General features: G+C 57.0%; 2 protein-coding genes across 3 annotated transcripts in view; one reads left to right on the forward strand and one right to left on the reverse strand.

The window, feature by feature from the left end:
- Positions 1–408: 408 nt before the first annotated feature.
- Positions 409–10,273, forward strand: LOC141993759 (deoxyribodipyrimidine photo-lyase-like). The gene is made up of 10 exons (XM_074963384.1): positions 409–544; positions 2,029–2,543; positions 3,163–3,308; positions 3,832–4,014; positions 5,024–5,182; positions 5,611–5,809; positions 6,377–6,529; positions 6,770–6,891; positions 7,343–7,502; positions 7,770–10,273. The coding sequence occupies exons 2-10, from the start codon at positions 2,159–2,161 to the stop codon at positions 7,922–7,924; spliced, it is 1,662 nt and encodes a 553-aa protein (XP_074819485.1). The 5' UTR covers positions 409–544; positions 2,029–2,158; the 3' UTR covers positions 7,925–10,273.
- The window catches only part of RUBCN (rubicon autophagy regulator), a 60,976-nt gene continuing 45,812 nt past the window's right edge, over positions 10,058–25,221 (reverse strand). For both annotated transcript variants that reach the window (XM_074963383.1, XM_074963382.1), the window contains 7 exons: positions 23,725–23,870; positions 22,467–22,531; positions 20,769–21,007; positions 19,738–19,799; positions 18,584–18,737; positions 16,185–16,275; positions 10,058–14,965 (listed from right to left, as the gene is read on the reverse strand). In XM_074963383.1, the coding sequence (XP_074819484.1) occupies positions 14,802–14,965; positions 16,185–16,275; positions 18,584–18,737; positions 19,738–19,799; positions 20,769–21,007; positions 22,467–22,531; positions 23,725–23,870 (921 nt within the window). In that variant the 3' untranslated portion in view covers positions 10,058–14,801. The remainder of the gene's footprint in view (positions 14,966–16,184; positions 16,276–18,583; positions 18,738–19,737; positions 19,800–20,768; positions 21,008–22,466; positions 22,532–23,724; positions 23,871–25,221) is intronic.

Raw genomic sequence — 25,221 nt, forward strand, 5'->3', positions numbered from 1 at the left:
GCCCCGCCCTAGAGCTCCCCCCACCCTTCCGGGTCCCCTCAGAGACCCCCCCCACCCTTCCGGGGAGCCCCGCCCCGGAGATCCCCCCCCCCGACCCCGTTCCCACCCTCCGCCCTAGAGATGCCCCCTACCGTTCCGGGTCCCCCCAGCCCCAGCGACCTCCCCACCCCTCCGGGGGGCCCCGCCCTAGAGATCCCTCCACCCTTCCGGGTACCCCCCGCCCTCCCGGGGAAGGGCGCCCTAGAGATTCCCCCCCGATCCTCCCCCCCCTTCCGGGGGTTCCCGCCCCAGAGATCACTCTACCCTTCCGGGGGGGCCGCCCTAGAGATCCCCCCGATCTCCCCCACCCTTCCGGGGGTCCGCCCCAGAGATGCTGCCCCCTGCCTCGGGCTCCGCCCCAGCGGTCCCCGTCCACACGGTGGTTCTGGGGCCGCCTCCCAGGCTCCACCCCGCTCGCTCCGCCCCACGTTGTGTAAACGGGCCCGGAGCAGCCGCTGCAGCCGGCCGGGAAGCGGGTCTCCGGGGCCCCGGAGCCGCCGCACAGGTGAGGGGGTGGCGGGCGGGAGCCGTCCCCGGGCAGGCTGCGGGGCAAGGCGGGCTAGAGGGGGGCTCCGGTCTCCCCCGCACGCTCCCTGCCCCGCAGGACGCAGGGGAGAGGGGAGCGGGTCCCTGCTGGTGCACAGACTCGAGATGGGGAGACCCCCCCCCCCCCCGCATCTGTCCCTGCTGCCCTGCGGCTGACCCCAAAGCAGCCCCCGGGCAAGGGCTCGCATGGGCAAATCCAGCCAAGGGGGCGATTCCGGCCCTCCGCCCATCCCAGGCTGCGCTGCTACATCCATGCCCACGGGCTCCCCAAGCCTCGGGACCTGCAGCAGCCCGCCGTGGGTCTCACTGCCCCAGCCTGGGCGCCCAGACCTGGGAGGGACGGGCACAGTCTAAATCAGTGAGAGTCGGGCAGCACTAAAGTATGAGTGTGAATTGAAAGCAGATTAACTAATCTGGATTAAGGCCCTGGCGGGAGGCTGTTCCAGAGAAAGGGCGGGCAGGAATAGCTCCTCCCTAGCAGCAACTCCGGAATCCCACCCCCGGTACACAAGCTCAGGCCTGCCAGTCCCGGCTGCAGCGTGGGGTGTGGAGTTTGTTCTAAAGGTGAATTTTGTAGCAGGGGCTAGAGCTGCTCCAGTGTCCCCCACCCCAACCGCTCAAAAACCATCAGTTGCACCCTCAAAAATGATGAAAGCAATTTAGAAATAATGAGACATGAAAGAAGTACATCGCTGGCGTTCTGGGACTATGCCTTCTGGGATTGGAGCCCCCAGGGACCATCTTTTCAAGCTTTTCCCTGCAATCACAAGAGCTGGAAACTCCCCCCTTTCTATTAATGCAAGCGGAGAGTCTCCCATAATCACATGACTCCAGAAGCTGGGACTTAAAAACAAACAAACATGCAGACTCCCAGGAGACAGCAAAAAGTCAGGAGTTCTCTGCAGCAGTTGCCAGGTCCCAGCCTGCTGCCTCTGGCCCCCAGGGGCCTTCTGTTGGGCTCGAGCCGGAGTGTAACATGCCACGAGCTGTAGTCGCTGCAGCTTTTACATCTATTGCAGTTGAGGGTGGCTGGGGGCCAGGGCTGTCTCTCATCAGGCAAGTTCAAGATATGCTGCAGGGTTTTTTGTTTTTTTTCCACCCATTGAATTTGTGAGCTTTTATGTTCAATGGCGGGGCTGAGCAACCACCTTTGGAGCTATGCAGGAGGAATCAGACTAGCGGCCATGTTCCAACGCAGAGGTGGCTGCCACTGCAGAGTGGGGAACTGATTCTTGCTGTATAGGGTTGATGAAGTGCTTTGGGATCGGAGTCTGTAAGGCGCTATAAGGAAGGTAAGGTATTAGATTCCTGTTGGGGGCACAGAACGCCTACTGGCAACTGCGAATAGCCCCCGAAGGCTTCAGGGAAACATACGAGCGATTGTCTCGACTGAGAAGTTCCAAGGAGAGGCCTACAAAGAGGTGCGTGTTTCTCTGCCCACAGATAGTTTCACGCCAACAAGCTGCTGCTGGGAAGGTTGGCTGGAGCCGGCTCCTCTGCAGCTGCCCGGTGTGGCTGCTGGAGACTGCACGGTGTGTCGGGGCTGTACCCGCCCTATAGGACGGCAGCGAGCATGTCTCAGAAGAGCACGAACCGGCGGGCACATGGCGGGGAGGACACCACGGCCAGTCCTGCTGGCCATGGGGATACAGCGAGGACTAGAGCTGCCGCGGTGCCCCGTGGTCAGCTGAAAGGCAAACGGAAGGTCCTGGCAGAGCCCAGTGGGGCGGAGGCGTTGACCGTGGCTAAGAGGAGGAGGAAGGAAGGGGAGGCGGCGGAGGGGGGAGGAGCTGGGAGCCTGGGGGAAGCCGTGCGGCAGGCGCGGCTGCGGGTTGCCCCCTCTGTGCAGGAGTTCAAGTACAACAAGAAGCGAGTGCGCCTGGTCTCAGAGAGCTCCGACCTCAAGGATGCCGCCAAGGGCGTTGTGTACTGGATGTCTCGAGACCAGAGGGTGCAAGGTACGATCCATCCTGGGACCAGGATGCAGCACGGGGGGCGGGAAAGTCTATGAGGAGTCAAAGCCCTTGTCCCCGCCCCCTTGCCCCTAGAGCAAGTTCTTGCAGTTGAGACCTTGATGGCGCCCGGTGAGATCCCTGGTCCCTCAGCTGATGCAGACAGTGCTGGGCTCCCCGTCCAGCATCATGGCCTAGTAGGATTCCTTTTGGGAAGCCCCCTCGGCAATGTCCATGGCTAGAGCGTGTGATTTTTCTCTTTCCCCGGGCGCCAGCTCTCCGTGTGTTTTATTTTGGAGTTCGTGGCTTTAGCCGAACCTTCCCCCGCCGTAGCTCAGCTCCCCCCAAGCCGTGAGCTAGGGGTGGGCTTGAGGAAAGATGGATTTGGCTTCGACTCTGCTAGGGGCTTTACACGGGTGGGTCAGTATCAATAGCTCCCTTTTACAGATGGGGAAACCGAGGCACATTCCGCTCATTTCGGTGCCTGCAAGACAGCTGTGAAGCCAAGGTCTCCTGGCTCCCAGTCCTGGGCCTGAGCCATGGGCTGAGCATTTGGCAGGGCTGCTCTGTGGTAATGCAGAGTGTCCATCGAATGCAGTCAGGTGCTCTCTCTCTCTCTCTCCAGATAACTGGGCTTTCCTGTACGCCCAGCGCCTGGCCCTGAAACAGCAGCTCCCTCTGCATGTCTGCTTCTGCCTGGTGCCCAAGTTCCTGGAGGCCACCATCCGTCACTTCGGCTTCATGCTGAAAGGCCTGCAGGAAGTGGCCAAGGTACTGGTTGCTTAGGAAATGCCATAGAGGGGAGGGTCAGAGCAGGGGCGGAGCGCTGGCCTAGGACACACAGTAATGGGGGGCAGGCGTGCGGCTCTCAGCAATGTCCCAGCGTGAGCGAAGGGCCCGATCCTCCCAAGAGTACTGTTGTGGGATTTTTCCAGCGCTGTCTTCTCTCATGGGGGGCAGAGGGGAGTTGAACTTGGAATCCGTTTCCCTTCTCCTGGCTCTACAGGGCTGCTCGCAGGCCCGACATCTCTGTGCAACACCAAGCGTTTGTCTGGAAAGCAAAGTCACACCAATTGCAGGGACCCAGCCCTCCCTGGGATCTTTATAGCCTGTTACTGTAAGCAGAGATTAGCAAAGCCACCCAAGGGATTGGGTGCTGCAAGCGAATGACGTGGAGCACCCAACTCTTGGTTGGAGCCCAGCTCGGGTGGCGTTGGGCAGCTCGGCCTGGAGGAGCAGTTATAGAAACCAGGCTCTTTGCCCCACGTTCACAGAGCCTTTCCCTTCGTTCCAGGAGTGCCAGGAGCTGGACATCCCCTTCCACCTGCTCATTGGCTTTGCCAAGGATGTGCTGCCTGCCTTCGTGACGGACCGTGGCCTTGGCGGAGTGGTGACAGACTTCTCCCCGCTCCGCGTCCCCATGCAGTGGGTGGAAGACGTCAAAGAGAGGCTCCCGGGAGATGTGCCGTTTGTACAGGTGGGGGTCTGGGCTGCGGGGGAGGGGGAGCGTGGGGCTGAGGGCTCTGTACATAGGCCGTTTCTCCATGCTGGCAGGTGATCGCAAGGCGGTGGTGTTAATAGCGGGGCTAACAGCTGGCTCCCAGCCCTTTAAATAGGGGGCTGAGAGGCAGAATGAAAGCATCGAGAGCTGGTCACTGCAGATTGAACAGCGGGGTGCTGCTGTGGCCCCAAGATCGGCTTTAGAGAAGGTTGGGGACTAGGGTGGAACTCAAGCAGGTAATTGGCAGCAGGGCGGGGAACTCGTTCTGGCACTTGGAAGGTTTTTGAGCGTGTAAGTGTATCTTGGATGGAGTCAGAAGTTTGGGGGCAGGGAGGGAGTTGGAGGGAGGGGGGAGTGAATGAGATTATACCGGGGCCATCCCCCTTCATGGGGACACGCGGCCACTGCCCAGAGCTGGTGACTGCAGGCGCAGGAAGTAATACCTTACAAGTACTGTTCCAGGGAGAAATTCCCCCTCCCCTCAAATGCCCCATTCGTATTCCCCAAGAGAATCAATCTGGGACTGAGCAGGTTCCTGGCAGACGTCTGGGCCAAGAGAGAAACACGCAAGGCCCTTTGGGGTGGGGTCAGCTCTGCTGACTTCAGCACCTGTTTTTTTGTTAAAAGAGATTCTTTTTAAATTAAAAAAAAAAAAAAAAAATCACCGGCCGAGCTGTCATGCAGCTGAGCTCCATCTTCCCCAGACCATGGTGTGTGGAGCCCTGGCTGGATCCAAGTGGGCATCTCCTCCGGCTCCTAGACTGGCCTGATTCTAGTCGCTTTCATTTCCAGGCCCCACAGCCCAGCATGAGGCTGCAGGGAAAGGTTAGCTTGATCGCGGGCGGGGAGGGGGAGTTGAAATTAAAAACAAAGCCATGGGAAGGTTTGGGTGGATCTAGGGCTCGGTCAGAGTGTGGGTGGGGGGCGTCGTGTTTCTCATCCCCCGTGCAGCCTGCCTATTCCCAGCTCGCCGGCTGCTTTCCAGGTTGATGCTCACAACATTGTCCCGTGCTGGGTTGCCTCAGACAAGCAGGAGTACGGAGCCAGGACAATTCGACGAAAGATCCATGATCGGCTCCCCGAGTTCCTCACGGAATTCCCTCCCGTCATCAAGCACCCGTTCCCGCCCACAGCCCCGGCAGAGGTAAAGTCTGGAGTCCTTTAGCCGCACGCCCAGGGCGGCTCCCAGCAGAGCATCCCAAACACTAGCTAAGCTTCAAACCCCACTGGAAGGTGGGCGTGATCTCCATTTTACAATGGGGGGGAAGGGAAATTGAGGCTGTGGGGTGAAGTGACTTGCCCAGGGTCACACAAAGGCAGTGGCGGAGCTGGGAACAGATCAGAAATCCCAATTTCCAATTCCCTGATGCAGTAGGGTTTAAAGGAACCTTAGCTTCACCAAAAGCAAATAGAGTATCAGCAAGCTATGGCCAGGGTATATTTAGTAATGAGGGGGCAGGTTAGGATCTGTCTGATCCAAAGCAGCCATGAGAACCGGCCCTGTCTGCCGTAGCATCCTGGGCAGGGCGGGAACATCTGCGGCTTGGCTAAAGCCTCCTTGCGATTGTGCAGCCCATAGACTGGAGCACCTGCCGCGCCAGCCTGCAGGTGGACTGCTCGGTGAAGGAGGTGAGGTGGGCGACCCCGGGGACGGCCGCGGGGCTGGCCATGCTGGAGTCGTTCATAGGTGAGCGGCTGAAATTCTTCGGTACCGACCGGAACAACCCGACCAGGGCAGCACTCAGCAACCTCTCGCCGTGGTTCCATTTTGGTGAGTGGCCCCTGAAAACTCACGTAGCTCTGAAGGGCAACAGGCTTGACTGATCTAGGTAATTACCCCTTCCGGGCACAGTATGGCCTCTGGAGGGATGTAAGTGGCCCGGGCCAAGGAAAGATGGCTAGTGAGGGGCCGTAACTCCTGTAGTTTTACTTCAGTCCCTTTCCTCACCTTGGTGACTGTCCCCCGGTGGGTTAAGAACGGTATCTGGGCTGCCGGAGGGAAGAGCATTGGTCCAGGTTTCTCCCTCGGGGCTGATTGAGTTGGTCTCTGAGCCCCATGGCAGCCTGGGGCGTACAAAGGCCTGGCTGCTGGTGTTTCATGCTGCACTGAGGTTAGCTGTAGATATTTATATGAACTGGATCAATCCCAGCGGAGGAAGCACTGTGCACCTGAAGGGGGGTGGGTACGGGGACTGTGCCAGCTAATCCTATGCTGCTCTGGCGTTCGATCCCACGTGCTCAGGCCAGGCCGGCAGCACACCAACTCCCGTGGGAGCCGGAGAGTACAGGGCTCAGCGGCCGAACGCCCTCTCTGCTTCCCCTCCCCGTTCCCGGACAGGCCAGGTCTCCGTCCAGCGGGCCATCCTGGAGGTGCAGAAACACCGCAGTCAGTGCAAGGAGTCGGTGGATGGGTTCATGGAGGAGGCCGTGGTCCGGAGGGAGCTGGCCGACAACTTCTGCTTCTACAACAGGAATTACGACAAGGTGGAAGGTAACGCGTGGCCCGCGCCCTGGGGGAGCGACAGCCTGCGGTACTCACTGTGCGCGAGAGCACGCTGGTGCGTGGGGAGTGCTGGGGTGGGGGGAAAGCTAGTCCTGCCTCTGCCCAGACCGGCTGGTGGGATTGGAGCCTCCAGCCCAGTGGCTCCGTCACCCAGCTGCAGAGTCCCTTTCTTCGGGAGCCTGGCTCCCCCGGCTACGTGCTCTCCAGTCCGACCGTTATGTTTTGAAGGTGCGTACGACTGGGCCAAAACCACCCTGAAGCTCCACGCCCAAGACAAGAGGTCTCACCTCTACGAGCTGAAGCAGCTGGAGGAGGGGAAGACGCACGACCCGCTCTGGAACGCTGCCCAGGTACCAACCAGCCTGAGCTTCTGCCTCCCCTCCTGGATCCATTGGGTGTTAGCCCCAGTCCTGGTGGGTTCCCATAACAGAGCCAGCCATAGAGCACATCTGCTTCTCTGCACCCCTGGCCAGCGTGTGCCCTTTGAATATGGGTTACAGCAGATATTCCCCAGCCAAGTACGCAGGGCAGAGAGCTCCACCGGCCAGGTGGGGCCTGCAGGCCGGAGCTTGGCTCTCTTCATTGAGGGAGACTGTGAGGAAGGTAGCCATAAAACTCCTAGGCAGATGGGAAACTGAGGCTGAGGCCAGGTCCAGGCAGGCTCCGCCCCTCACTCTTCACCCCAGATTCCACACAGGTGTGTCTTGTTCTCACCTCCCTCCTCTCCCCCACCGAGCTGCCTGGATTCTCCTGCGGGGGCGAGGTTGCGGCTCTCATGTTGGGCTCTCCCCCTCCCTGCAGCTCCAGATGGTTCACGAGGGGAAGATGCACGGGTTCCTACGCATGTACTGGGCCAAGAAAATCCTGGAGTGGACCCGCTCCCCCGAGGAGGCCCTGAAGTTCGCCATCTACCTCAACGATCGCTATGAGCTGGACGGCCGGGATCCCAACGGCTACGTAGGTTAGTGACTAGCGCATGGGAGTGAGAAACCCTTGAGAGCTTGGGGAGGGGGATCCTGTCTGCTTGGCTGTGAGGGGGCTGCCAAGGTCCCCTTACACAGGTTAAAGGGCCCCATTTGCCTCCACATAGCCTGTCCAGCTCCGTCTCCCTCATACAGCCCCCACCCCTGTATCCCTCCCTTGCCAGGGCTTGTAGCAGGCTCCTGGGGGCCTGTGAAGAGGTGCAGGAGGGTACAGGAGACCTGACTGTGGGTTCTGTGCCTGGCAGGCTGCATGTGGTCCATCTGCGGGATCCACGACCAGGGCTGGGCCGAGCGGGCCGTGTTCGGGAAGATCCGCTACATGAACTATGCCGGCTGCAAGAGGAAATTCGACGTGGGGCAGTTCGAGCGCAGATACGATCCCCGCAAACTGGGCCAGTAGCCCTGCCGGGGGCAGCTCCTGCTGAAAGCAGGATGGCTGGTGCTTGTGGGGGGGTGGTGGGGTTCTCTGCTGGGCCTTCCAACGTTTGCAGTTCCCCTAAATACCATTGAAACACCTGAGCCTCTGAGACGAGAGCCAGCAGGGACTCCGCTGCCCTTGCCAGGGTGCTGCTCAACCTCTTCCCTACAGGCCTCCAAGGCAGCGGTTTGGGCGTCATGCCGGGAGCTGGGGCAGCCAGCCCAAGGTTTTCCCGGGATGCCCACAGTTTTCTCTGGCACAGCCCCAGATGTGCCACCTCCCCCTACTAGCCGGGGACAGCTCAGCAATTATGGCAGCTATAAAAGCTACTTTGATATTTCGAGGGGGGACAGGTTCGCCAACCACCCCAACTGCTGGGGGAGGAGAGACACTGTGCCTTTTCCAGTCTAGCCCTTGCATGCAGCAGGTAGACAGGCCTGGCTCTTAGAGCTGTGGGATGGAAAACAGCAGCATTTCGCACGCTGGGCTTGTAGCTTAGCGCTCCTGAACTGACTGCGTCTGGAACGAGCTGCTGGCTGACAGAGGCAGGGGGATCTCGGAGCAAATCCACCGCTGCTGGCAGGGTCTCAGATGGGAGCTCCCTGGCGAAACACACTGACTCCAACGGGCTGCGCTACCTCTAGGGGCTTTCCTGCCCCACCACATGCAGACATGGAGGCTTGTCTTACCCCAGGCAGCAAGCGAGCAGGGTTTTCAGAGTGACTGTTAAAAGCCCAGTGACTTGCAGCAGGGTCTGTGTCGTAAACCTTACCACACCCAGCCCTGGTGTCTGTGTCATTCCTGCGGCAGTCAGCAGCGTTTCGATGGGATCAGAGGAAGACAAGAACTGGGGCTGCCCAGCCCTTGCCCTAAAGCTTAGCAAGCAGCAGCTCAGCTCAGCGCGACGGTCCACCAGCCTGGGTCTGCTCTGACTGCCCGAGATGCTCCAGGGAAGGGGATAGTCGGGCACCGCTGGCTACCCCCATCCGTTAGTGCAGCACGAGGCCGTGAAGCACAGAGGCCTAGACGCGGTCAGACCAGCACATGTTTATTCACACGTGTCGAGTTTGTGGCGTGTTACTACGCGCTCTGCTTCGGTCCCGTCTTCAGAGCTCGCACCGTTACAAACGCAGGTCTTTGCATGTGTGCGTCTACCCCGCCGTAGCGTTTCCCCCATCAGTGCTAACATTACCCAGAACACTAGGGGGCGCTGTTGGGTCAAGGTAAAGCCAAGAACATACCTATACAGCCTACCCTGAACCGCACAGCATCGGGCCAGGGGTTTAATCCAACTGGAATATTGACTTGCAGGTAAATTAGAACATCTCTTCCTGCATCGCTTGGCTTTCTGGGCTGGTCACCCATCCACATCGTAACCAGGCCTGATCCTGCTTAACAACACACCTACAAGTTGAACCTCTCTAATCCGGCACTCCCTGGTCCGGCAACATCCGTAGTCTGGCATAGGGGCTGGAGCACCCCTGGGAAAAAATTAGTGAGTGTGGAGCATCCACTGGCACCAAGCTTCCCCCTCTGCCCCCCTCCTCCCTCCCGCGCCTCTGTAGTCCCAGCCTGGGGCAGCGAGGGGCATGGACAGGGGTAAGGCTGGGACCATAGCTGGGGGTGGCTGTGGAACCCGGAGTGAAGCCCCATAGCCAGGACCCTGAGTCGGCAGCAGGGAGGCTGCTGACCAGGACCCTGGGCGACGGGCTGGCGACCAGGACCTGGTGCCAGCATCAGAGCCCCTGGGTGGGGGGCCGGCAGCCAGGACCCCAGGTGGCAGTGGGACCCCTGGGCAGGGGGCCATGCTGGGCGCAAAGCCTGGGGGTGCTGCAACACTCTCTGCACCCCTATTTCCCCCACCTATGGAGACCCGCTGGCACGCTGCATTGACCTCCCGTGGTTCGGCAAATTCTCTGGTTCGGCACCGGTCAGGTCCTGAGGGTGCCAGACCAGAGAGGTTCAGCCTGTAGTTCCCTGGTTTCCAGCAGCAAGTTGGCCTCGGTTTTTTTTTTTTACTTGTCCATCACTGTGTTTTTAAATTAAAGGAACACAAACAGCAGGTGAGCAGCACTCTGGGGAAGTCAGCACTGGCGCTTTCCTGGGTCTTATGAGCAAGATCTTTGTACTTCTTTCTTTCAGCCAGCTTTAATAAACTTCAATACAGTCGAGGTCAAGCAAGAGCCGCCAATGATGCATTTATTAACTTAGTTTATTAGGGACGGCATTTGTTGTTGTTATGCTGTACAATAACACAGCAGAGAGGAATCCAATTGAATATCATGTACATTGTATCATGACCCTTCTCTGTATTTACAAAGAGCATGTACACACACAGTTACCACTGTAAATAAGTGTAAGTACTGTAATATCTTGGCAAATGGGTCAGTAGCAGCTTCATTAGTGTTGTGCATCATTTTGCATTAAAACCCTCTGCTGTCTTGAATTCCCAGGCGGGGTCCCCGTCTCAGCGAGAAAGGTCCCGCCATGAAGGGGGACAAAACCCACAAATCCACTCACTGTCTTTCGAAATGGAATCAGTGCTTCTAGAAACCGCCCAGAGGCTTAGCCACCAGGGAAACACCCCACAACGTTAAAGTGCTTCAAAACAAAACATAGAAGGTCCTGTTCTGTTGGGTCAGAGCTGGCACATGGGAGGGAATCGGTCCGTCAGCCACCACCACCACGGGTCTGGACAGTAGTGCCAGGTCTCAGACCAGGCGCGGCTGACACTAAAGGAGGGATTTGACGGCTGTAGGACAGTGAGAATCATCATCCTGCCGTTCATAGGACGGGATCGGCTTTTGTCAGCCACAGCACGTGCCAAGTTCGGAGCCAGGTGGAGTTTGCCAGCCATCAGTGGCGTATAGCGGCGTTATTAGGCTGAAAGCTAGGAGGTGGCACTGGGCGTGCATGTGACAAACAGGAGGGCAACTGATCGCTGGGCTGGGCATTTAGACAGAATACAGCTGGGGGGGGGGGCGGGGGCGGGGGATCAAAGTATGCTCACAAAGCAGACCCTGACTGTCAGTTCTCAAGTTAAGGCACATGCAACAGGTCAGTTCTGGGCAAGCTACAGGTGCCCTGGGCTTTGATCCCACCATCCTTCTGATGCAGAAATGGGATATTCATGCTAGTGTCTCTGCTTTACATGGACTTTACCACCTCTAGAGCTCCTGCACTCTCAGCTCCGTTAAGCCACCTGCCAAAACCCAGGCCTGCCCTGTATAACCACCTACCATTGCTGCCTGCTCCATGGGGTAACACCCTTGTCGCAGTTGCTCCTTGGCTTCCAGATACGTTTAGTATTGAGATCTCTCACTGAACAGTTGATCTGAACCTAATTCCACCATCAGCCTCAACGCCCACCTCCCAATGCTCTGCACCTGGAGAAACAACGGCGGTCCCACCAAGCTGCCGCTTTAAGAGTCACCCAAGTTCTTGTCTGCCGCCCCCCAGCAGGAGAGGAAACAGCAGCTGCAGGGAAGTCAACCTACCTACACAACTGACAAAAGTGCGTTGGTGGGGTGGGGGGAGGAGAGGCTGCTTCCTCAAGCGCATCCTGTCTGAGACAGAGCCCAAATGCAGCCAGCCTTCCTCTGCCCTCAGACCGCCCTGGCAGTTTTCCCTCCTTCCAAGGGCACTTGCAGCCTGTTTCACTTCGGCCCCAGCCTCTGCAGCTCTCCCAGGGATTCACCGCTGGCACGAATGGGGCCAGGTCCACGAGAGGCTAGAACCCCAGCAGCGCGCTCAGCCTGACGTGCCAGCCACCAATCAGGGCAGGAGCTGAGGGAGAGTCGCCACCATCACCCCCACTTCCAGGCAATGCACAACCTCCCCACCTCTCAAACAGCACCTTTCGATGTACACGACTGCATGGAGCGCCCAGCCAAAGGCCGCGCTGAAAACGGGGGCATGCCCATCTTCCATAAACCGGAGCCGAGATCAGCCATTACCTGCAGAGACCACAAGCCCCAGTGTTCAAAGATGTCCAGTCGCCGTGTGCAGCCCCGAGAGTGTGCTGAATACCCAAACGGGGAGTTGCTACAGGCTGCATCTCCATATTGAAGAAGGAACCTGCAGGCCGCATTGTAGACTCTCCGGACGCTCCCCTAAATCACACCAACTACCAGTACGCTGCTCATCTGTGCCACCCCACAGAACTCTGCCCGGGCTCAGCTGGGCGTCAGGACATCCCGTACCAGGAACTAGCATGAAGTGCTGGAGGAGTGCAATTTGTCTATGCTGGACAGTCCAGCCAGGGAGAAAATGCCTCCCGTACTGCTGGCAATGGACACTAAGGGCCAGATTTTTAACGATGTGTGGTGCCGTGCTCCCATTGAAATCAACACGAGTTAGGCACCTAAATAGCTTTAAAATCTGGCCCTAAGTGACCAGCTCAAACGAGAGCAGCTCATTAAAAAGACAGGAGCAATTGCCTTTAACAGAGATCAACTTAAAATAACCCAATACACACAAAGATCAACCCAACTGAAATGATACACTGAGAAGAGGAGCTGGCCGTGGGCATCTGCTCTCGGGGGGAGGGCTCAGGATGGCAAATACACAGCTTTACACCTGCTAGGGGGCCTGATCTCAGATACCAGCTCTGAGGAACGCTGGGCCAGGGGGCAGCCAGTGGGCACTGTGGAAGACCACATGCCTTGTAGGCTCTCTCTCCACACAAACACACAGCTCAGTAGGACAAACTGGCTGAGGCACTGAGTGAGGAGCGTGGGGTACTGGGGAGAAGTTCTGAACTGGGCTAATCTCCCGACTACAGGGCGCTCCACATCACAAGGCCAGCTCTACCCAGTGCGCTTGGGGGCGGCTCCTTTACCAGGTTATTGGCCGTCCTGCTAGACATGCTCGTTACTCAGTCACTCCAAAGGGCACCCGATCTAGGGAGATGAGAAGTGCAGCTCTCATCTTAAAGCGAAGGGAGCTGGCTGAAGCGTGGGGCTGCTCAGCGGCTGCACTGTCTGCCTCCCCGAGCGTTCGATTCAGCAGGTACTGGACTGCTAGCAGGAGGGTGCCTGTGACAGGAGAGACAGGTGCATGTCACAGAACAGCATCAGGGGAGCCCAGCACAAACTGGCAGGCCCGACGCACCAACGCCAAGGTCTGGAACAGGGGCACGGCCAGAATCCACTGCAGAGAGGACACCTTATGCCGAGGGTGCAGCATGGATGGGAGAAAGGCTCCACTGAGACTGACTGGCTTCATTGAGCTGTGAAATAGTGGGGGTGAGTGTCATGTAGAGTCATCTGAGTGCCCAGCACATGGCAGAGATCCAGGCCTCTGCCCCTGCCAGGTCTCTTGTGGTCCCAGATGTTTGCTTCTAGCTAAGACGCCTGTCTACACTTCACTGGCCTGAGCGAGGATGGGGTCCTCACAGCGCCACAAGGCAAGCTGAGCATTCAAGGCTACAGGGGTAGGGGCAGCACCATCGCACACACAGCCTGCTCTCCCAGGCGCTGGCGGGCGGGTTCCCCCCTGGGCCTGGTGCAGGAGCCCCTACTCCGCCTGGCACCCAGGGATTGAGCTCTGGCTTTGTTCAAACTGATCCTTGGTCTCAGATCTAAGAGTAACTGCTCAGTCCCCCCAGCAGACAGACACGGATGAAGACTGCCCCCAGTCCAGGGGACAGGAGCACTCGGTAGCCCCACTCGTAGCAGTTCAACTCCTGCAAGATCAGCAGAGAGAATCCGGCTTCAGACCTGCTGCTTCCTCCGGCTCAGCTAAGATGTTTCCTCTCCCCATGCTGGGCATGCAGCTGCCCCATTGTCTGTGGCCTCCCCGCCTTCCGGCCCAAAGAGCGAAAGCCCCTTGTTCACCTGCTGCCAGTGCCAGAGCATGGCACAGGGCGATCTCCCGGCACCTAGCGCTGTGGGAAAGGTGGCAATCACGCCTCTGGGACGACAAGCCCAGCCCTTCACCCAGCAGGTGGGGGCTCCGTCGGCACCAGGCACAGTCTGAGGAACCGAACATCAATAGCGGAGAAAGTGGCTGATCCCAACAGCGACTGGCACAGATCTCTCCTCCAGCCTGCATGCAGCTAAAGCAGGGCCGGGCCTAAGGGAAAAATCAGATCAACTCCATTGTCACCTACAGTCCGCGTGCTCTAGCCTGATCTACCAGCCCAGCGGGTATCCGCCGTTTGTGACCGCTCCCACTAGGCAGAGGACAAGGCGCTGTTTGCTGCTGCGTCTTCCCCCCGCCCCCAAATCAAGTCATATCAGTTCTGAGTAAGGGACTGTTAAAAAGATCATGTCAGCAGCAAAGGATATGGTGTGTTACAGGCAGAGGACTTGGCAAAAGCCCCTTCTCTTTTGCCCCAGTGCAGCAAGCCTAGGGAGCAGCAGGACTCCAGTTACTCCCCCTGGAGAGCTGAGCTGGACGGGAGCTCCCCAAGAACCTGCTTCAGGGAGGACAACGCAGCTCCTGGCTAACACACAGTCTGCTGGCTGAGCTCCTCCCGAAGGGATCAGGTGGAGCACCCAGGCATACAATCGCTCATTGCGCTCCAAGTGTGGCACAGACAGGATTCGCCGCCGGACCCTGTAGGAAGGCAGCAGCGTGTCCACCTTGGCAGGGTCACGACTGCAAGAACTAGCGTCCGGAGTCCACCATCCCCAACACCATCGTGTAGAGAGAAAAGAAACCGGCTCTCTTGAAACAAACCAAGCCGATACCGTCAGTGCGTGAGGGCCAGCTGCTCAGATCTCCCATGATACAGCCCTCCCACAGGCTCCTTTACGGTAGAAGAGTCAGGTTAGTCCTTAGTTTAGTCTCTGGTGACGAAGGCCACACACACAAATACATCCACTGGTCTCCTCTTCTCCCTCCACCACCACACTCATGTTGCGGCCACTGCCTCTGGCGGCTGCTCCTCCTCCTCGTAGTCAGAGATGTAGGACTCCATGCTCTGCTTGGCCAGCAGCTCTCTCCTGGCGTGCAGGCGCTCACACCGGGGGCAGCAGCCTGATTTGAAGCAGGATTTGTGATAGCAGGCCTTGCACTCTGAGGGAGGGAGAGAAAGCAACACCATGAGCGCAGGCATGCGTCGGCATGCTCCCCCTTCGGGGCACAGCCTGCCTATACCCAACGGGAGGGATGCTAAGTCACTGACAGGGACGGAGCATGTTGAGATCAAATCTCAAGGTGTTACAATTCTGACTAATTCGCCTCTTACGTGGTTCTTAAACAAAAAGACCTTTGGAGTAGGGATGGTGCCCACATGATTGGAAAGCGCCCAGCCCACCGCATGCACTTGGAAACTAAGTAATTTGGGGCACTTCACTCAGTTTTGGACAGCAATGTTAGGTCAATTGCACTTTGCATCTCATCCCTTTCCCAAAGGTTTCCTGCCCTGCCAAGGAAATGGTGACCCTAAACAAAAGGCCTTCACTGAAAACACTGGCGGCAAGAGAGAGTCTAATTTTAAAGAGATGGCCACATTTGTAGATTGCCAAGGGCGGTTTGGATGGCTCAGGAGACTGGAGCCAGGATACGGTGCTATGGTGCATGTGGTCACCAGCAAAGGTCGAAGTGACCAAAAACAGTTACCAACTACAGGGCGTGGGGGCTTCAGTAAAATGATTGGATAGTCTCAGTCCAGCGCCACATGGCCAAAGCGCTGTGGTTACCAGACTCCTTGGCTGGTAACCTTAAAGGCACCAAAGTCAGAACGGCCATGAAGATGGAGCCCTGTGCCCAGTACACACTCCAAATGCGTGTCATGCATCTGACCCAGTTACAAGCTGTAGGGCAGGCTGCAGCCACCGTGGAAATGAATTCGTGCACCCCCACTTAGCACACTGCCCATCTGTGCAAGCGTAAGTGTGGGCAGCTATCCCGCAGTGCGCTGGGTGCAGTGCACTCTGGGACATTCTACTGGCCACCCCCAGATACACAGGCACAGTTCTGGCCACGCTGCAAGGGAGCATGTCAAACCGGCTAGAGAGAGTCAGCTGTGTGCCGATCCAGGTCAGAGGCGTAGGCTGAACATGGTTTACTGCCAGGTGGCTGGACAAATGTTAAACAAGCAGCATGCAGAAAGGCCATGCTTGGAGGCAGCCGAGGCACTCGCTGTTACAGCCTTGGACAAACGCTGCAGAGCAGTGATTCCTGACTCTGCCTGGTCTGTACTGGCTCAGTCTCCAGAGCAGTCACGGGCCCAGCCCAGCCAACTCCCAGGGCCAGCGATGGCTCCCACGCACCCCGCCTGCCAGAGTCTCACCTTCACACGTCCTGCACTTGTTCAGTTCGAAGGGGAAGATGATGTCCTCCTCTTGACAGAACTCACAGATGAAGCCTTTGGCTTGGCACAGCTGTAACAAGAGAAGGGGAGAGGAGTGAAGAAGAAACGCCCTGGAGAAGAGGCAAATGTGCCCGATTTCCCTGGCAAAGTCAGAGACATCTCGAGCCAAGAGTAATGTAGAAATCAGAGGCTCATTCCATTGCCAGGATGCGACAACACCAGCTTCAAGAGCAGCATTTGTGCAGCTGGTCTCTCACCCGCTACAAGCTAGGCCGGGCTCCACGAGATTCCAACCTTTCCAGGGGCCTGGAGACATGGTCTATTCGAGACGCCCTAGGCCAAAAGCGTTCCCGTAGCACAGGAGGCTTTGCTGATGGCACTATCTCAGAGCAGCAGGGCTGCCTGTCTGCTGGGTGGTGGTGGAGGAACCAGGTGGTCTGCATCTCTTAGATTACACACATACCAGCAAGCGCTTCGGGGCAACGCCCATTTCTTGCTGTGTACATGGGCTGTGCCAGAGTATTGTCAATGCTACGACAGTGTAAGTGGTAGCAGCGGTTATACCAAAAGATGTACCATAAACACACCCACAACAGTGTCGTCTGTGCAGTAGGTTGCACTCACAACACTGCTAAACCAGTGGCAGTCCAGTTATTTTTGTCCCGTTTGACTTCCCAGTCAGATTGGGAGTTCCAGGAAAAGGACCCTCTTTCAGTTTTGGACTGAAAACTCGGAGGCCAATGCAGCTTCTCTGGTCTTTTGCCCCAAACACGTGTCCACAGGAGGCAACTAGCATTGCTGCCTTCGCATGGGTGGCCCACGCAGCCAACAGCTGCAACTCAAGGCGACCCATTTGGAATGTCCCATCTGGAATGTTTTTAAAGACAATTAGTGAAGTCACCCATCACACTGAGTTTTCACACAGAAAATTAAGGCCATATCTACCCTACAAAAACCACTTTAATGAGGAACCAGTTACACCACAGTTGCCAATGACAGAGTTAAAACACGGTTTCATCTTGAGTGTACACGGGACCCTGAATTGGCGACAGTCCTGGAGAAATCAGGGCTGCAGCAGGGCTCAGGGCAGTGGTTAGGTCCCATCTACACTAAACAATGCAACAGTGTTCTAACCACCTCAAATGTGTTGTAGCCAACTTCCCACTGTCGTTTTTGGAGTGTAGCTCAGCCTTGAGGGAGGAGATGAAAGCAAACGTTACATCTCAGGCCCTGCTGGGATCCATCTCCAAACCTCACCTCATCCCTCCCCACATTTAAGCTGGGTTTAAATTTCATCTCTTAAAATCAAATTCATTAGAGAAAAGGGAATAGTTAAAACAAACACAAGCACGGCAACATGATCGAATGGATCAGCAAAGACAGGGTTAATAAAAAAAATTAGATACACTAGTGCCCCCCAAATTCCTCTTCCCCTGCAGACTGGAGCATCCCTTCCTATTTCTGTTTGTTATCTGCAGTCACAGCTGCCTGGAAACTCACAACTTGGTATTTCTTCACCCAGACACTCAGTCTGTTTTAATGCAGGGCTTTTGCATCTAAACATGTTGTTAGAGTGACTGTTTCTGTAAGATCACACGTGTCCAGCCCATTTGGGAATGAAGTGGAGGGAAATGCCCAACTGTTCAGGCTGCCAGGGATGCAGTTCACATGCTGTTCCCCACTGCCGTAGTGACGGTGACCACAGATCTCTTAGCCAGGCTACATGGGGCGCTGTATGCCAAGAGGGGAGGTGCTCTGTATGCTGGATACCATTACTGTGACTATACAGCATCCTCCAATCGGAGGATCTCAAAGCCACTCCCCTGCAAAGTAGGGAAGTTTCTTGTTTTTACTGGTAGGGAAACTGAGGCATAGAACTGGGACACAACTTGGTCATGCAGCAAATCAGTGGCAGTGGTGAAAGTAGGACCCGGGAGTCCTGACTCTCGGTGCCCTCCTCTAACCACCAGTCAAGCTGCCTCCCCATCCTGAACGGGACAAAGCACATCCCAATGCATTTCAGAGGGAATACAGCCCATGTTTGTAAAGCAGAGATGGAGACAGCAATGGGTGCTTTGCGGGTTATGGGAAACCGCAGCTTCTTCCTGAAACTGAACCAATCAGCTGTGTTATTCTTCAACACCGATCTCTTGTACTACGGAAACGCCTCTGCACACACACAGGATAACAACCATATGAGAAACTAACTGGAAGAGGGTAACAGCTAACACAAAACGTATTTGCCCTCAGCAGCTGTTCTGGAGATCCTGCTGCTGCCTTTATAAAGCCAGATCCCGCTCCTTGGCTGTTTATACAGTAAAGTCTAATCCAGTAATAATAAAAAACATTCTAGTGAAGAAGATGATAAAATTACCCACCATGCATCTCTCAACGTGCAGGGTACCTGCCTTTATGAGCTCCGTCAGGCGGGGAACTAGCTCCCCCTTCTTAGTGGCATTCAGGTCATTTAAGGAGTAGAGGTGGAGATCCTCCGTCAAATGACCTGGCACCAAGTCAAAGGAATCCAGGAGCCTGCAGGGATGGAGACACCAGAGCTTAGCGCCACACATCAGCGAGCGCTCTACAGACTGTGAGAACTACGGCGACTTCACTGGGCCAATGACACTGTGCGACCCACTGCTCTGCCTCCCCACCCCCAAGCGGGCACTGCCACTCTCTAGAGTCCGCTCCCTCCACGCAGGGCCCTAGGAAACCCAGCAGTAGCATCTGCCTCCCAATTCATTGCTGCAGGGCTGTTCTAGTTTAGCAGGTTCTGTCCCAGCCGACACCTGCACGTCCCACTCAGCTGCAGGGTCCCCATTAGGGTGCTCAGGCTCCTCCAGTCCCTGATAAAGCCGCTGTCCTTTCCCCTCTATAGGGGCCAGGCAAGCCCAAGTCCAGAGAGCAGCCAAGTGAGAGAGGCACCCAGAGGGCAGAGCCTGCTATGACGAGGCACATGTCTCTGCTGACTCTGAGCCATCTGAGCACCTCCCAGGGCCTGCTGGGTTTTTGTGGCAAGCGAGGGGCAGCTCATCGCGCAAGTGATCCCTCACGGCCACTTAGCCCGACTCAGTCACTGTCAGCCAGAGAGGTGATAGCTGCCGCACAAGGCATCACGGTGAAGGGTGCAGTGCCTTTGGGAAGTGGGGAATCCCAAAGGGACGCAGAGGAAGCCCAAGGGGAGACCTGGTCCCGGTTCACAGGGTCAGTCTCAAACACTTCTTTCTCCAACAAAACGTCAGCAGAAGCTAGTCGCACACCCAACTGCCGGGCCCATCTGTGCCTGGCCTGCTCTGAGTGCTGCATGCACTGAAGCTTCTAGGTGGCCTGCCACAGCGCTGAGCGTGGAAGAGATTGGGGTGAGGCCAGGGGACTGGTCTCTGATGCTGCTGAACATTTTGCCACGATCCTTGAAAGCCCCCACCCTGCAGAGGTCTGGGCAGCAGCTAACATGTCAAGCTGCCAAGTGACAGACAGCCAGGAGAGACTGAAACTGATGCAAGTTAAATTCTGGTTGGGCCCTGGTACTCACTCTTTAGCTAGTCGGCAGGTCTTAAACATGTTCTTCAAGTGAAACAGCTGGATTCTCAACAGCTGGGGAAAAAACAAACACACGAGTATAAAGTTGTCATTAAACAGAACTGCAGGCCTCAACCAAACCAAACATTCTAGTCTGTTTCAACTCATGCTCTTGTGAAGCTGTTTCTGCTGCCAGCCAGCTTTGGGTTTCTGGGCACTGAAGCAGTTAAATGGCTAGGATAAAACCAGGAGGGCTAGCAATCCTCATGTTTCAAGGCATAAACTGAAGCCCAGCTGGAGGTCAGGAAGAAATTCCTCTCCACCAGGTACTATTGCACAGTGAACAAGATGTGCAATGGAAACGCATTATGGGAGTTTTAAGCCTCCCTCTGAAACATCTGCCCATCAGCCACACACTGACAGGATAAGTCTAGAGAAATCCTGACTGGACCCCAAAGAGTAACAGTCTCTTCCCTCCTTAGTTCAGATCTTCTGGAACATCAGATTCCATACGTCGCCCACCAGGCCCCTTAAAGGGACATTACAAGGAATGACAAACAGGCAGGTTTTGCCAACAGAAAGGTTGCCTGGAGCTGGACACTTGCAGAGGTTCCTCTAAGCAGACGTGAGGGGCAGCATTTCCAGTGGGTAGAGCCCAGGACTGGGTGTCAGGACTAATGGCTTCTATTCCCAGCTCTGCCACCAACACGCTAGGTGACCGCAAGCAAGTCACTCAAGCTCTCTGTGCCTCAGTTTCCCCAGCTGTAAAATGGAGATGATACCTACCCACCTTGTAATATGCTCTGAAAGCTATGGGCAAGAGGCCCCATATAGAAGGGTAGGTAGCAGCAGCAGCTAGGTATTCTGGCCCACTAATGAAAGAAGAGCAGGAGACAGCGTGCCCCGCACAAGGCGCCGATGCCCCCACCCTGAGAAACCCCACCCTGTGGGTCTTCCTCCCTGAGTCACTGATGGGAGCAACACCTGCCCCTCAGGAGAAGGCTGAACTCAGTCTCCTTTGGAAAGCACAGGACATGGCCTTACCCTGACTTGATTCAGAGCCTTCACCTTCCGGTACAGAGCGGCATTGAGGTCCTGCACGCTGAAGAGCGGGTCGCTCCAGATCTTGCTCAGCAGGTCCCTGGAGAAGTTGCTGACGCAGTACTTGCTGAAGTCCCACTTACGCAGGATGCGGCTGGGAATGACCATCTGGGTGTTCTCGTGGCAGCACTGGCAGAAGTACTTGCCCAGGTACTCGCAGTACCGCAGCCGTTTGATGTAATCTGGCAGACCGGAGAGGGAGTTGAACCTCCACCCAGCTGGCCCAGGCCTTGCCCAGCTCGGCAGAGGGGCTCGGGCTTTGGGCTCACAGAGTCCCAGAGCTTGGGCTCCAGCCCGAGCCTCTACACTGCAGTTAAACAGCCCCGGCATGTGAGCCCGACTCAGCTGATATGGGCCAGCCGTGGGTGTTTAACTGCAGTGCAGACATACCCGAAATGGCCCCACAGACAAGGCACCTTTTTCAGCTCAGAGCAATGCATGCTGGGGTCTGGGGTCTCCCTGCAGTCTAGGAGGCCCAGATCGGCCTATGAATCACATGTAGCCGTCCCTGGCTATACAGTTAGTACAAGCTATTGCTTCAGAGCCCCTACTGTAACACACAGCAGGTGAATGCTGTCCCAAGGCAGCTGTCTGTATGAGGCCCCCTCAGCCCGATCACCTCTGGGATTTTGATGTAAAGCAGCTTCACGACATGAACTGAAGAGGAAGGATCAGAGCAGACACTAGAGGCTCCACAGCGCGAACGGACCAATCCGAATGAGTGAAGCCACCCTCACCTACTTGACGCTGCTCAGTGATGAGACCAGAGACTTTAATACCTTCAGAGAGGCAGACTGGCCACCCCTTGCCTGCCCTGCCCCACCCCATGGCCTCCTGGGGGAACAGGCCGTTCCATCCGCAGTGCATCGTAGCACACAGGCTCCCCTTTTGACAGCCTGCCATGGGAAATGCTACCATCAGTGCAGACTCATTCACTGGGAGATGTTGGAACTCCCCGACCCCTTTTCTGCTCGGCTTATCCAGAACACCCCGTCCAGTTATGGGAGAACACTTTATCCAGCTCTCTGGAATCCAAACCCGCCATTTGAATCCGGACTCGTCACGGAGGTGTCTTTCCTGGCATTCCATGCCGCTTATGCCTCAGGTGATCAGGCTCAGGAGCAGGGGCCGGGGTCAGGGCGCCCCACAGCTCCAAAATACATCACCGTAAATCAGATGATCTACGTATTCCGAAACAGATTCACACGTGCCCATTACATGCAGCACAGCATCACAATATGACTGGCTTCCCAATCTTGTGAGCCAGTCCCTGTCTGGCTCATGAGCCGTCCACGCCCTAGGAAGTGTGCTCATGAGCACAGCTGCAAGCCTATCACCCATTCCTCTTCTTCAGCTACTAGCTACATGTTAGTTACAAGGCCACTTGTGAGTTCAGGTTCTGTCCACTGGTAACTCCATTCCCCACTTCTGTCTTCTTTCATTGTTCATGCCAGGCCTAAAAGCTGCACCAGCTTCCAAAGTGCCCTCCGCTGAGACCCCCACAATCCCCCAGCTCATTGGCATCCGCGCCTCCCCACATTTGACTCCTCGTCTCTATTGTCCCTTCCTGTCTCATCTGCATGCAGCACCCGCCCCCCGGGAGGCTGAGTTTCCTGTCCCGGGCAGAATTCCAGCACTCACCGGGGTCCGTCCGGATGCCGCAGCCTGCACACCGGTAATTCTGCTTGGCTACAGCCACCTTCCTCCTGCCCAGAGAGAAGACGTGTGTTGGAGCTCTCTCGTGGCTCAGCAGGGCTGCTGGGCAGAGACCACTAGGGCTTCCCCTCTCACCCAACAGCTGAGTGCCAAGTGGATCCACTGAGACCGTAAGCTTAGAGCATGAGCTCTCTGGGCCAGGGGCTGACTTTGCTCTGTGTCCGTACAGCACCTGGCCCGTGACTGGGCTCCTACGGGCCTCAATCATACAGATAAATAATGAGCCAGGTGGCTGGATCGGCCTTGAAGCCACCCCGTGGTTTCAGCAGGATATGGCAAAAGCTGCAAGAGCCAGTGCCCAGCTACTGGCGAGGGGGGGGGATGGACACATCTCCCATCTGTGTGTGTGGGGCAGGGGCTGGGCAGCACCAACTGCAACTGCCTTCACCTGCTTGTGCCCTGTGGATCCGAACACTCCCCGCACGCACCTCAGCTGATGAGCGAGGTGTCGGCAGCCAGTCACTCAACACCAGCCAAGAGCACAAGGCAGCTGCCAGGCAAAGGAACAGCAGTTGGCACCGGGGTGCAGGCACCAGCGACAAGTGCCAGGGAGTAGTGACATCTCCTTGGCAATGCACATACGGACAACAGCTCAGCAGGGCAGGTGGGCCCCTCTCATGCCCCCCCTATGACGCAGGCAGGGGATCTGTTGTAAGTGCAGCCAGGAATGTGGGTCGCAGATGTCCTTTCAGTGCCATGTACCCTGAACACCACCAGAGGGGGGCTGGACACACAGGGCCCTGGAACAGCAGCGCTTGGGGCTGTTTTGCACTGTTGGTGTGTTTCTGGAGGTCCTACAGTAATTCTATCACAGAGCAGCGAGTGCACAGTGACAAAAGGGGAAGGGCAGGTCTCATTTAACACACAAACACAGCCAGGCTTGGAGGCCTAGTGGTTAATATCACACCAAGCAGGGCTCAATTCCCAGTCCAGGTCTGAAACAACAGGAGCTTGGAGGGGGGCAGAGACGTCATCTCATGGCAGGAGCAGCAGCCCATCCAGATGGCTGAAGTGGAGCTATTGAGCTGTGAATGGAGTGACTCGCCCAAGCCTACCCAGCTGGAAGGATGCAGAATCAGGGTGGGAAGAGGAGAAGCAGAGAGGGGGATCTTAGGGGCATGGAGAGCCTCTGTGGAACTAGAGGGGATGGGCAGCCCCCAGGGCAGCCCACGCAGCTCCTTACGTTGGGGCTGGGTGAATGTTGAAGATGATCTGCGGCCGGGGAGGAGCCCACTCCAGGTTCCCGCGGACCCGGATTCGGAGCTTGTAGATGTCGGCGTGCTCTCCGTCATCAGGCGAGATGGGCAGAGAGTCCGGAATTGGCAGGAGCTGCAAGAGGCAGGTGAGAGGGTCAGACACCGAACTTTACTGCAGAGGCTTACGCCGGTCTGCCCTGCTTGGCAACTCCAGCGCCATCCCTGGGGAAACTGCCTGTGTGCTCGTCCCGCACCCCCACCCCACCCCCAGGAATTGTAGGTCTCCCAGGAGAGCTGGAGAACAATTCCCATCCAATCCGAGTGCTCTGCTGCTGTGCTATCACGGCACGTACAGTAGCGTGCTTGCTCTCCCTGCATGTCCGGAGGCCTGGCACCCCTTCTTCGGAAGTGCCGAGAGCCTCTATGGTGGCGGCGGGGGTGCAGTGCTCCGCGCTCAGCCTGGCGCTTTCACCCTGGCTGGACCTTCCCTCCCTACTCTCCTCCACACACTTCCCATCACCCCAAGTCTCTCTGTATCCCCCATGCTGCAAGGTTGTCCCCAGACCATTATGGGGCGCCGCTCCAGCCTCTCTGTGAGCAGGGCACGCTTCATGGGCTCTCACCGAAGTGAGCAGCAGGCATGTCAGCGCTGGGGGTTCACTGGGGCATAGGCTAGATTCCACAAAGCATGAAGGTCTGCACTTGTCCCAAAGAGAAGGACACCCCAGAGGGGAGGCAGCAGCCACTCCAGGGGGTACCAGAGGCGTCAGGTCTCCAGGATGAGGATCACACCTGGGTTTGTAAGGGCTGAGCAGGTCTGACAGGGCCAGAGCTCACGTGGGGACAGAAACAGCTATGAGGGAGAACAGGGCAGCTTCCAGGCTGCACAGCACCCCAGAGAACCACCTCAGCCCGGGGAAGGCAGCGGGCTCTGGGGTGACCTCCAAAGCCAGGGGGAGCAGAGCTGGGGTCATCGGGGATACGGAGCCCCTAGATCCCTGCCAGGGCAGGATGAAGTCACGTGCTAGCAGAGATGGCCGTGGGCAGTAGCACCGTGACTGACTGGGCTCTATGCTCTGGGGCTCTAGGCCCAGCATTGACTCGGCCACTCTCAAGCTGCTGCAGCCTTTGCTGAGTGCAGCGGAGGGGAGCAGACTGGCTACTCGACCCCCCTGAGCGGTCTGGGTGAGCCCGGTGATGACCCGGAGCGCAGTAGCTGAGACGGCCTCTGCCCCGTGATGGATTGATTAGACGGACATCAGGGGCGGCTCTTCAGCTGCACCCCCAAGGGGACTTGCGTGGGAACTAGAGAGCAGAACCACACCAGCCAGAGGACAGGAGCCCTGCAGCACAAGGACAACAGAACATGCCCCACAAGCCACCCAGAGTTAGAGAAAACCAAGCAGGTGACAGTAAACCTCAGGGATCCCCTCCTGGCTCAGGCGGACAAGACTGTGGTGGGCCAATGGCTGGGGGCCAGTCTT

The sequence above is a fragment of the Natator depressus genome, chromosome 9 (assembly GCF_965152275.1).
Source record: "Natator depressus isolate rNatDep1 chromosome 9, rNatDep2.hap1, whole genome shotgun sequence".
Classification (NCBI taxonomy): Eukaryota; Metazoa; Chordata; order Testudines; family Cheloniidae; genus Natator; species Natator depressus.

What these genes read in the sequence shown, in the direction of transcription:
- LOC141993759 (XM_074963384.1), top strand. Translation starts at nt 2,159, where the DNA reads ATGTCTCAGAAGAGCACGAACCGGCGGGCACATGGCGGGGAGGACACC. An exon ending in GAGATGTGCCGTTTGTACAG is followed by an intron (nt 4,015 to 5,023) that starts GTGGGGGTCTGG and finishes GCTGCTTTCCAG; the next exon opens with GTTGATGCTCACAACATTGT. An exon ending in GGATCCCAACGGCTACGTAG is followed by an intron (nt 7,503 to 7,769) that starts GTTAGTGACTAG and finishes TGTGCCTGGCAG; the next exon opens with GCTGCATGTGGTCCATCTGC.